Raw genomic sequence first — 11,833 nt, forward strand, 5'->3', positions numbered from 1 at the left:
GTTTTTATATTTTTAACGTGAGACTATGACCAAATAAGATTTTTACTTTCCAATCTGTCCAAACTAATCCAACTTTTTCAGAGATTTGGGGCCAACTGGTTTACCTTAGCTCACCAGCTTAGTCCAGGGTCTACGTTTGTAGGCGGTTCCAAACACATCCTTTGATCTCAGAATTCTGACTTTGATGTCAGAACTAAGTGCAATTTAACAAAAGAAGAAACAATCACCCTCGAAATCAACATCCCAGGCTCAACAGACATGTACGTTGCATTTTACCTTTTCCATTGCAAGCATGTTAGCATGTTGATATTAGCATGTAGCTCAAAGCACTGCTCACTTATGCAATCACAACATGAAAGATGATAAATCTTACAGTTTACATTCCTACAAGGGGGATATCGGAAAAATAGGATGTGATAATAATTCAAGATAATCACACAAATCACAGAAAGTTAACAGTAAAATATGTTTTTCAACAAAACATTACTATTCTAAAGATAAAGAAAAAGAAAATCTTTCATGGAAACTGACAGAATTCAAACATTAAAGCTCATCTCTTTTCTTAGTGGTTTTCTTCTCAGTCTCCTTTTCCTTGTGGAAGACCTTTCCATCCGACTGCTTCCTCCAGCTCAGTTTGACGTCTCCGTCCACTCCCTTGTCCTTCAGCTTCTGTTTGAGCTGAGACACAAAAACATTTACTTTGTTGAATATCACACAGAAAATTCTTCACCAAACACTTTTGTTCAGTTACATGTTACCTAACTGTAACTGCCTGTTGGCGTGTTTTTTGACACAGGTCTGGTTTTAATGATATAGAGGTGTTTGAATGAAGTTGTTCTCAGTAGTCTGTGAAGTCATATACATTTTTGACTGTTCTCTTTTTAATGAAAATTACAAAGGTCATGAAGAACATTTACACAAGCTCTGCATCAAATAGCCACAAATCAATGGCACAGCCTGCCTGACAATGTGAGGGGCTCCATCTCTATTAGCACAAAACCAGTCTAAAGAGTCTGCTATTAGCTTATGGTCTCCATGACTCGCTTTTATGTGACAAGCATACATTTGTAACGTGTGTAGTTTTGTATTGTGTGTTGTATGTTCCTCTTTTTGTATAACTTTGTATGTTGTATCTACTCTGGACTGGACTGATTCTTTGCTCTGACCTGCCAAAGGACTACAGGCACAATTAGCTTTAGCTTGGGGCTATAATTTGGTGCGGTGCATCACATGGTGACATTTAAGTTTGAGCTGTTCACTGTCCCTTTAAGATAATATAAAATAAAGTGTATGTGTATTCATGGTAGCTGGAATTGGCTCCAGCTCCCCCTGTGACTCTGATGGATAAGCGGTTTAGATAATGGATGGATGTACTCATGTTTGTTCCAGAACTGAAAACCCAATAAGAAGCTAAAGTAAATACAATTTTAGAAAATTAAAAAGGTCAAACATTATTTACCTCCCTCAAGATGTCTTCCATCACAGCAGGGTCATTCAGATCCAGAGAGGAGCTTTTCTTCATGAGCCTCACTCTCACCACTTTCTTTGAGACAGGTGCTGAAAAACAAACAGGCTTCATCAGTTAAATCCTTACAAATATCACATTTAGAATAAATGTGATACTTTTTTACATCGGCTCTATATGTGAGTGTCCTATGGCGCAAGAAAACCTTAGCTTAGCTTAGCTTAGCATGGACTTCTACGGTTGCTCTTGCATCATTGAAACCAGGGCTGTAGTCAAACTTTTGTTTTGTTTTGTTTTGTTTTGTTTTGTTTTGTTTTGTTGCGTAGCGTTGCGTTGCGTAGCGTTGCGTAGGGAGGTGCCTAACTTAGTGAAATGACCAGGAAGTATCTAAGTGGCAGCCATGATAAGAGCTGGTCACATTCTGTATATGCTAAGTAAAGGTGCTTCATCATCAACCCATCATCTGCTGCTGAACCCTACTGCGTATTAACTTTCCAAACAAGTTCATGGATATTATCAATAGTATGGATGATGAAACTTATTTTACAACCCAGTCTCACAGCAGTTTGTGAAACAGTCAGGAAAGTTAATGTATTTTTTCATGTATATGGACACAAACTTTCCATCATTTGTCATGACACACAGAATTTTATTGACCCAAAACTTTCCACTGTATCTGCAGGTAAAGGAAACCTAAACCTACATCTAAAGGCTGGCTGAGTCATGACTTACGACTGTAGCAGATAAATCCTGTCCTGTGATCACAGGGCCAGTCCTCCCATTTTCCATGATAGCCGAAGTATGCTGCCACACAGTTCTCCTTGTTCCCATTAGGTTGACCCACATTCCAGTACCTAAATGAGGAGTTACTTCCATCCGACCACTTCCAGGAGTCTCTGAAAAGGCCGATCCAGACATCTTGTCCTGAAGGTAGCAGCTCTGTTACCCTCTGGTTTTCCTCCATGTTTCTCACACTGGCCAGGTCTGTGTGGTTTGCTCTGCAGTAGCTCTGAGCTTCAGTCCATGTCATGAAATTGTTGATGAAGACAAATGTGACATTTGACCCTGAAAACAGATCATAGTGAAGAGCTGAGCAGCAGTAACATAACCATAAGCATTAGTAGTGTGTAGTATAGTGTTAGTGTTTCCATCTGTACTGTCAGCTTGTTGCTCATCTGTAAAGTACTTTGAATTGGACCAACCTAGAAAAAGGTGCTGTACAAATAAAGTCTGATTGATTGATTGAACTGTGAGCCCAAATAAGGAAAACACAGAGACAAAGAGAAGCAGAAAGTGGGAGAGATAAAGAAACTAAACTGCTGTGTTGTATGGTGTAATTTCACCAGTTAAAATCCTCACCTCTGACATCCATGCAGACTGCTGTACGGTAGAAATCACAAAAAACATCATTCCACTGTCCATCATTGGTGATCCATGCACAGTGTTCTCTACTATTTTCATTGTCTGGTTCGTAGTTGTACCAGTTCCTGAACTCAGCCTCCTCCTGTGTGTAGAAACTTCTGTCTGACAGCGACCACCTCCAGCTGTTCACATCGTCGTACAGACCTATCCAGGCTAACTGGAAACAACACGTTTTCTTTAGTCTCAAATGTGATATAAAGTATTTGACCTCTGTAAAGTTGCTGAAGGCAAAATTTTTCACAAAATCATTTCTGTTTACACTCTTCATGCTGCTCAGTCTCACTCCATTTACACCTGTTATTAAAATGTGATCTGTTTCCAGACAATTAATGATCTGACTTTGCATTTGTATTTACACCTGCTAATAATCTTTCATTGAAATCAGATCTTTGACCTCTGGAACAAAACCTGATCATGAGTAATTTGAGGTGGTGTCTAATCAGCTGATGGCATCAAACTTATCTTTGTAAACTGAGCTGTTTCTGTAGGAACTGTCCAGTTTATCTTAAACAGCTCTGTTGCCTCAAAACACCAATAAACATCTGGTTTCCTGAGGCTCTAGGGACGTGAATCTTTATATTCTACCAGTCACTGTAACTGTTAGAACCTTCTGTCTTTACATTTTCATCAGTTTGAGTGACTTCTGATGAAGGGTGTGCTCAGAGGTCAGAGGTCAGAGCAGGAATAATGATGTTATGTAGGTATGGATTGCATTTACACTGACATAAGATCCTAACACACTGTGAGCCAGGCTTCCTCCAGCAGTGGTCAGACAGATCGGATCCAAACACATTTACAACTCGCATTAACATGTTTTTCCTGATCTGGATAAGGTGTCTGGATACAGATCACATTTTAATCCCAGGTGTAAACAGGGGCTCTGATCCTCCAACACTTCTTTACAGTATCTTATAATTGCTTTGGTTCAGTTTTGGCCTCAAGGTTTCTCTGCTCTGATCAGTTCCTGTGTGATGTACATGTGTTCTCTTTTCTAATTTTTCTTATTTTATTTATTGTATGCTGTCTTACTTTAAACACAGACAGTGAAGTCTAGACTCTGACTTTACACTGCAGCCATTTACATATTGGATGAAATGAACATTTAAATATTCAAAACATTTGTTTTTCATAAAGAACTCAGACATTTGAAATGTGACAAGGAGCCTGAACCAGACTCTGTTTTTCCATAAGAAGTCATAAACCAATAACCATTTGGAACCACTGGTTTAATCTTAACAACTTTTATAAGCTTATTGTAAGTTTTTAATCTAAAATTTTTAATTTGTGAAGTGACTAGTAACTACATTCGTCAGATAACCCAACCGGTTGAGGCAGATGGCCGCCCACCCTGAGTCCGGTTCTGCTCAAGGTTTCTGCCTCTTAAAAGGAAGTTTTTCCTTACCACATTCGCCGAATACTTGCTCATGGTGGGATTTGTTGGGTCTCCCTATGTAAATACGTATTTTAAAGAGCATGGTCTAGACCTGCTCTATATGAAAAGTGCCTTGAGATGACTTTTGTTGTGATATGGTGCTATATAAATAAAACTGAATTGAATAGATAAATGTTGCTCAGTAAAAAGTACAATATTTCCCTCTGAAATGTCATGGAGTACAAGTGGAAAGTAGCAGAAAGTTGTCAAAGATGACTTTGATATGAAAGAGACAAAGGTGAACTCACATAGCTGAATGTTGGGTAGACCATTCTGTTTAAATCCACCATGGAGTTCAAGAGGTTCACGTCCTCCATGTTGTCTATAGTGGCCAGGTCTGTGTAGTTTTCTCTGCAGTAGCTCTGAGCTTCAGTCATGTTCATTTGTTCATAAACAAAATGGTACTGATGAGCAGGGAGTGATGAGACAGCACACAGCCCTGTAGTGACAGACATGGATATTGATCAGATTTGGGCTAAAAATTCCTTCTATAAAATAGTTTGACTTTGTAAAATGACATTTCAGTGTATTCAGCTGTGTCATTGTTTTGGTGGTTAAAGCTCTTCTAATATGGACGTCATGCTTTATTTGTATAAATAAAACAATAATGTTTAGTTCTCAAAATGTTGAGAAACATGAGAAATTAATAATTCTAAAAAAAAAAAAAACCCATAAAAAATAACACTTGCCTGCTGCAGCTGTGATGATCAGAAGAACCTTTTCCATCGTTGTTCCACCTCTGTCTCCTTTACTCTGTGACTGTGGAGCTGTTGAATTCACTTTTTAAGTTATCTTCACTTTCATCAGCTTCATGCAAAGTGTTCTATAAAAACAGTTATTTGCCTGTCTCTTTAGTTTCATACTGACTGATCTGTATGACTGATACTGTAGTGAATAAGCTGTCAGTGTTAACCTACTTTAAAAAAACATGATATTGTACACACACATACTATTAGTAGGACGCTGGCCACTGGATGATGACACCCAGTCCCCCAATCTGAACTGTCCCCAGACCCACCGTGAGGGAGCTAATTCTTTGTGGGGCCTCTTCTATACTTTAACTGTTTTCTTTCCTCCCCATATTTCAAACATATTGCAAAGGTTCAAAGGGGATTTGTGGATTATGTTGACCAGTCATTTCTTCCCCTTCACCAGTCAGCACACAACCTCAATCTATGGTGGACCTGCAGGAGTTCAACTGCAGTGTACAAGAGAACATTTCAAATATCCACATCCTCTTCCCATCCAGAATGAATATATTCTTGATATCTGCAATGTAATTCTTACTAGCACAAACTTCCATTCCAGATATCAGCAATCCAGTTGTGACTAGTTTCACTCCACCCTCCCCTCACTCAAGAGCAAGACCCCTAGATCCTTAAACTCTTTCACTTGGGGCAGAAACTCTCCCCTCACCTGGAGGGAACAATCCACCATTTTCAGGCTGAGAACCATGGCCTCAGACTTGAAGATGCCGACCCTCATCCTGACTGCTTCACACTTGGCTGCAAACCAGTCCAATGTGTGCTGAAGATCATGGTCTGATGAAGCCAACAGAACCACATCATCTGCAAAGATGCAGAGATGCGAGTCTAAGGTCCTCAAACCTTAAACTCTCCTCATCTTGATTGAGATCCTGTCCATGAATATAACAAACAAAATTGTCCAACACCCACTGAAAACGTGTGAACTGGTCTGACTCGCATCAGCGGCCCTGGTACCCCATACTCCCGCAGTACACCCCACCTGGGGGATACGTTCATAACCCTTCTTCAGGTCCACAAAGCACATGTAGACCAGTTTCCCATCTTTTTTGGTACCAACTGGCAACATATGTTGCATACTGCCTTAATCTGGTCTTCGGACTACTCCCATATAATTGATGTGGTGTGACATTCCTTGTAAGCAATTTCCTGTTTGGAGGATAAAGTGAGTTCATCACTCTCACTTTTGTGCCTCTCACCAGATCTACTCATGTTTCTTACTTGTCCATAATTTTCTGTATCACTGGTAAGTCCAACAATTCTTTGGGACAGGAAATGGGTATCTGTACTATACTTTGACAAGCAAGCCAAAAACTGCTGGTTGTGATAACTCTGGTATTTTTGAATGTTTATTTTCCCATGTTTTTGGTCGCAGATGATTGGTTGGAACAAAAATCATTGGAATCGATGCAGTACTGATCAAGTACAGTAAACAGCTGCTGCAATGTAATCCAATGGGCAATTGTCCATGTCCATGTACATCCACCAGAGTGCTTGATTTTACTACTGACAGGCTCAGATTGTTATTATAAGTGTCTGACAACATTATGAATAGGATTCCTACAGAGATAGGGTTTTCTGTGTTTCTGCAGATGAAGACTCCTCCAGACAGGAGTCAGTTGACCTTTACAAATTTGCTGAACATTACAAAATTTTAATGTGAAATAAATAAATAATGCTCTCAAACTAAAAGACTGAGAGAACTCCATAATAACTAGCATAACAAACTCAACACAAGCCAATCAGTCAACTCTGCCATACTTGCACTGAACAGGTTGTTAGGTCAAGATTTATTCTATTTCCTTACCAATTTTCTTGTTCTTGTTTTGTTCGGTGATGGGGGGTCTTTCCTGACCACAGTCACATAAAGTCAAGAAACTCTGATGGATTCTTATTATTCCCTTTAAGGTGATGTGTACATTTAGCTACTATACCTACTGGTACAAACTGTCTCAAAAAGCATGGAGACCCCTCAGTATATTGTACAGAGTAGTTTATTTGACTTACAGTTACAATAGGTAACATTTTGTTTTAACTTATCATCATGAAGTAAATAATGATTGTACAATCTGAGATTGTGCTTCTGTGTGAATGAATTTCAGGCAGGTTTCATTAATTTAAGGTTATACTACTTATTAAATAAATGATTAAGTAAACTGACCGTTCACACTGAAGTATACTACCAGTATCCCAGAATGCATTTCACACCAGCCGGCGGCAACAGTGACAAGTGGCTGTGATTTCAGAACAGGCTAAAAACTTGTTTTTCCCAACATGACTGCTTATCTGGCATTTTAGAAAGTTTTTATATTTTTAACGTGAGACTATGACCAAATAAGATTTTTACTTTCCAATCTGTCCAATCTGATCCAACTTTTTCAGAGATTTGGGGCCAACTGGTTTACCTTAGCTCACCAGCTTAGTCCAGGGTCTACGTTTGTAGGCGGTTCCAAACACATCCTTTGATCTCAGAATTCTGACTTTGATGTCAGAACTAAGTGCAATTTAACAAAAGAAGAAACAATCACCCTCGAAATCAACATCCAGGCTCAACAGACATGTACGTTGCATTTTACCTTTTCCATTGCAAGCATGTTAGCATGTTGATATTAGCATGTAGCTCAAAGCACTGCTCACTTAAGCAATCACAACATGAAAGATGATAAATCTTACAGTTTACATTCCTACAAGGGGGATATCGGAAAAATAGGATGTGATAATAATTCAAGATAATCACACAAATCACAGAAAGTTAACAGTAAAATATGTTTTTCAACAAAACATTACTATTCTAAAGATAAAGAAAAAGAAAATCTTTCATGGAAACTGACAGAATTCAAACATTAAAGTTCATCTCTTTTCTTAGTGGTTTTCTTCTCAGTCTCCTTTTCCTTGTGGAAGACCTTTCCATCCGACTGCTTCCTCCAGCTCAGTTTGACGTCTCCGTCCACTCCCTTGTCCTTCAGCTTCTGTTTGAGCTGAGACACAAAAACATTTACTTTGTTGAATATCACACAGAAAATTCTTCACCAAACACTTTTGTTCAGTTACATGTTACCTAACTGTAACTGCCTGTTGGTGTGTTTTTTGACACAGGTCTGGTTTTAATGATATAGAGGCGTTTGAATGAAGTTGTTCTCAGTAGTCTGTGAAGTCATATACATTTTTGACTGTTCTCTTTTTAATGAAAATTACAAAGGTCATGAAGAACATTTACACAAGCTCTGCATCAAATAGCCACAAATCAATGGCACAGCCTGCCTGACAATGTGAGGGGCTCCATCTCTATTAGCACAAAACCAGTCTAAAGAGTCTGCTATTAGCTTATGGTCTCCATGACTCGCTTTTATGTGACAAGCATACATTTGTAACGTGTGTAGTTGAAAGCCCAATAAGAAGCTAAAGTAAATACAATTGTAGAAAATTAAAAAGGTCAAACATTATTTACCTCCCTCAAGATGTCTTCCATCACAGCAGGGTCATTCAGATCCAGAGAGGAGCTTTTCTTCATGAGCCTCACTCTCACCACTTTCTTTGAGACAGGTGCTGAAAAACAAACAGGCTTCATCAGTTAAATCCTTACAAATATCACATTTAGAATAAATGTGATACTTTTTTACATCGGCTCTATATGTGAGTGTCCTATGGCGCAAGAAAACCTTAGCTTAGCTTAGCTTAGCTTAGCATGTACTTCTACGGTTGCTCTTGCATCATTGAAACCAGGGCTGTAGTCAAACTTTTGTTTTGTTTTGTTTTGTTTTGTTTTGTTTTGTTTTGTTTTGTTGCGTTGCGTAGCGTTGCGTTGCGTTGCGTAGCGTAGCGTAGGGAGCTGCCTAACTTAGTGAAATGACCAGGAAGTATCTAAGTGGCAGCCATGATAAGAGCTGGTCAAATTCTGTATATGCTAAGTAAAGGTGCTTCATCATCAACCCATCATCTGCTGCTGAACCCTACTGCGTATTAACTTTCCAAACAAGTTCATGGATATTATCAATAGTATGGATGATGAAACTTATTTTACAACCCAGTCTCACAGCAGTTTGTGAAACAGTCAGGAAAGTTAATGTATTTTTTCATGTATATGGACACAAACTTTCCATCATTTGTCATGACACACAGAATTTTATTGACCCAAAACTTTCCACTGTATCTGCAGGTAAAGGAAACCTAAACCTACATCTAAAGGCTGGCTGAGTCATGACTTACGACTGTAGCAGATAAATCCTGTCCTGTGATCACAGGGCCAGTCCTCCCATTTTCCATGATAGCCGAAGTATGCTGCCACACAGTTCTCCGTGTTCCCATTAGGTTCAACCTCATTCCAGTACCTAAATGAGGAGTTACTTCCATCCGACCACTTCCAGGAGTCTCTGAAAAGGCCGATCCAGACACTTTGTCCTGAAGGTAGCAGCTGTGTTACCTTCTGGTTTTCCTCCATGTTTCTCACACTGGCCAGGTCTGTGTGGTTTGCTCTGCAGTAGCTCTGAGCTTCAGTCCATGTCATTGTTTTGTTGATGAAGACAAATGTGACATTTGACCCTGAAAACAGATCATAGTGAAGAGCTGAGCAGCAGTAACATAACCATAAGCATTAGTAGTGTGTAGTATAGTGTTAGTGTTTCCATCTGTACTGTCAGCTTGTTGCTCATCTGTAAAGTACTTTGAATTGGACCAACCTAGAAAAAGGTGCTGTACAAATAAAGTCTGATTGATTGATTGAACTGTGAGCCCAAATAAGGAAAACACAGAGACAAAGAGAAGCAGAAAGTGGGAGAGATAAAGAAACTAAACTGCTGTGTTGTATGGTGTAATTTCACCAGTTAAAATCCTCACCTCTGACATCCATGCAGACTGCTGTACGGTAGAAATCACAAAAAACATCATTCCACTGTCCATCATTGGTGATCCATGCACAGTGTTCTCTACTATTTTCATTGTCTGGTTCGTAGTTGTACCAGTTCCTGAACTCAGCCTCCTCCTGTGTGTAGAAACTTCTGTCTGACAGCGACCACCTCCAGCTGTTCACATCGTCGTACAGACCTATCCAGGCTAACTGGAAACAACACGTTTTCTTTAGTCTCAAATGTGATATAAAGTATTTGACCTCTGTAAAGTTGCTGAAGGCAAAATTTTTCACAAAATCATTTCTGTTTACACTCTTCATGCTGCTCAGTCTCACTCCATTTACACCTGTTATTAAAATGTGATCTGTTTCCAGACAATTAATGATCTGACTTTGCATTTGTATTTACACCTGCTAATAATCTTTCATTGAAATCAGATCTTTGACCTCTGGAACAAAACCTGATCATGAGTAATTTGAGGTGGTGTCTAATCAGCTGATGGCATCAAACTTATCTTTGTAAACTGAGCTGTTTCTGTAGGAACTGTCCAGTTTATCTTAAACAGCTCTGTTGCCTCAAAACACCAATAAACATCTGGTTTCCTGAGGCTTTAGGGACGTGAATCTTTATATTCTACCAGTCACTGTAACTGTTAGAACCTTCTGTCTTTACATTTTCATCAGTTTGAGTGACTTCTGATGAAGGGTGTGCTCAGAGGTCAGAGGTCAGAGCAGGAATGATGATGTTATGTAGGTATGGATTGCATTTACACTGACATAAGATCCTAACACACTGTGAGCCAGACTTCCTCCAGCAGTGGTCAGACAGATCGGATCCCAACACATTTACAACTCGCATTAACATGTTTTTCCTGATCTGGATAAGGTGTCTGGATACAGATCACATTTTAATCCCAGGTGTAAACAGGGGCTCTGATCCTCCAACACTTCTTTACAGTATCTTATAATTGCTTTGGTTCAGTTTTGGCCTCAAGGTTTCTCTGCTCTGATCAGTTCCTGTGTGATGTACATGTGTTCTCTTTTCTAATTTTTCTTATTTTATTTATTGTATGCTGTCTTACTTTAAACACAGACAGTGAAGTCTAGACTCTGACTTTACACTGCAGCCATTTACATATTGGATGAAATGAACATTTAAATATTCAAAACATTTGTTTTTCATAAAGAACTCAGACATTTGAAATGTGACAAGGAGCCTGAACCAGACTCTGTTTTTCCATAAGAAGTCATAAACCAATAACCATTTGGAACCACTGGTTTAATCTTAACAACTTTTATAAGCTTATTGTAAGTTTTTAATCTAAAATTTTTAATTTGTGAAGTGACTAGTAACTACATTCGTCAGATAACCCAACCGGTTGAGGCAGATGGCCGCCCACCCTGAGTCCGGTTCTGCTCAAGGTTTCTGCCTCTTAAAAGGAAGTTTTTCCTTACCACATTCGCCGAATACTTGCTCATGGTGGGATTTGTTGGGTCTCCCTATGTAAATACGTATTTTAAAGAGCATGGTCTAGACCTGCTCTATATGAAAAGTGCCTTGAGATGACTTTTGTTGTGATATGGTGCTATATAAATAAAACTGAATTGAATAGATAAATGTTGCTCAGTAAAAAGTACAATATTTCCCTCTGAAATGTCATGGAGTACAAGTGGAAAGTAGCAGAAAGTTGTCAAAGATGACTTTGATATGAAAGAGACAAAGGTGAACTCACATAGCTGAATGTTGGGTAGATCATTCTGTTTAAATCCACCATGGAGTTCAAGAGGTTCACGTCCTCCATGTTGTCTATAGTGGCCAGGTCTGTGTAGTTTTCTCTGCAGTAGCTCTGAGCTTCAGTCATGTTCATTTGTTCATAAACAAAATGGTACTGATGAGCAGGGAGTGA

At 39.1% G+C, this 11,833-nt stretch overlaps 3 protein-coding genes across 3 annotated transcripts; all 3 read right to left on the bottom strand.

The window, feature by feature from the left end:
- Positions 1–259: 259 nt before the first annotated feature.
- Positions 260–6,161, bottom strand: LOC108892085 (macrophage mannose receptor 1-like). Its single transcript, XM_051067896.1, has 7 exons — positions 6,020–6,161; positions 5,675–5,887; positions 4,568–4,758; positions 2,825–3,044; positions 2,198–2,518; positions 1,460–1,557; positions 260–678 (listed from the first exon to the last, which is right to left on the bottom strand). The coding sequence occupies exons 1-7, from the start codon at positions 6,159–6,161 to the stop codon at positions 544–546; spliced, it is 1,320 nt and encodes a 439-aa protein (XP_050923853.1). The 3' UTR covers positions 260–543.
- A 913-nt stretch (positions 6,162–7,074) lies between these two features.
- On the bottom strand, positions 7,075–9,521 carry LOC108892087 (layilin-like). Its single transcript, XM_051067897.1, has 3 exons — positions 9,290–9,521; positions 8,532–8,629; positions 7,075–8,061 (listed from the first exon to the last, which is right to left on the bottom strand). The coding sequence occupies exons 1-3, from the start codon at positions 9,519–9,521 to the stop codon at positions 7,927–7,929; spliced, it is 465 nt and encodes a 154-aa protein (XP_050923854.1). The 3' UTR covers positions 7,075–7,926.
- An 86-nt stretch (positions 9,522–9,607) lies between these two features.
- Positions 9,608–11,833, bottom strand: LOC127139677 (L-selectin-like). The gene is made up of 2 exons (XM_051067899.1): positions 11,660–11,833; positions 9,608–10,136 (listed from the first exon to the last, which is right to left on the bottom strand). Exons 1-2 carry the CDS (start codon positions 11,792–11,794, stop codon positions 9,897–9,899), a joined length of 375 nt encoding a protein of 124 aa, XP_050923856.1. The 5' UTR covers positions 11,795–11,833; the 3' UTR covers positions 9,608–9,896.

The sequence above is a fragment of the Lates calcarifer genome, unplaced genomic scaffold (assembly GCF_001640805.2).
Source record: "Lates calcarifer isolate ASB-BC8 unplaced genomic scaffold, TLL_Latcal_v3 _unitig_2081_quiver_1593, whole genome shotgun sequence".
Taxonomy (NCBI): Eukaryota; Metazoa; Chordata; class Actinopteri; family Centropomidae; genus Lates; species Lates calcarifer.

Coding starts and splice junctions, on each gene's coding strand:
- LOC108892085 (XM_051067896.1), bottom strand. CDS start 6,161: ATGCAACATATGTTGCCAGTTGGTACCAAAAAAGATGGGAAACTGGTC. Junction 5,888..6,019: donor TACCAGGGCCGCTGATGCGA/GTCAGACCAGTT, acceptor GCATCTTTGCAG/ATGATGTGGTTCTGTTGGCT. Junction 2,519..2,824: donor AGTCTGCATGGATGTCAGAG/GTGAGGATTTTA, acceptor GGTCAAATGTCA/CATTTGTCTTCATCAACAAT.
- LOC108892087 (XM_051067897.1), bottom strand. CDS start 9,521: ATGGAGGAAAACCAGAAGGTAACACAGCTGCTACCTTCAGGACAAAGT. Junction 8,630..9,289: donor AGGATTTATCTGCTACAGTC/GTAAGTCATGAC, acceptor TTTGTTTTTCAG/CACCTGTCTCAAAGAAAGTG. Junction 8,062..8,531: donor TGGAAGACATCTTGAGGGAG/GTAAATAATGTT, acceptor TTTGTGTCTCAG/CTCAAACAGAAGCTGAAGGA.
- LOC127139677 (XM_051067899.1), bottom strand. CDS start 11,794: ATGAACATGACTGAAGCTCAGAGCTACTGCAGAGAAAACTACACAGAC. Junction 10,137..11,659: donor TCTACCCAACATTCAGCTAT/GTGAGTTCACCT, acceptor TGTTGTTTCCAG/TTAGCCTGGATAGGTCTGTA.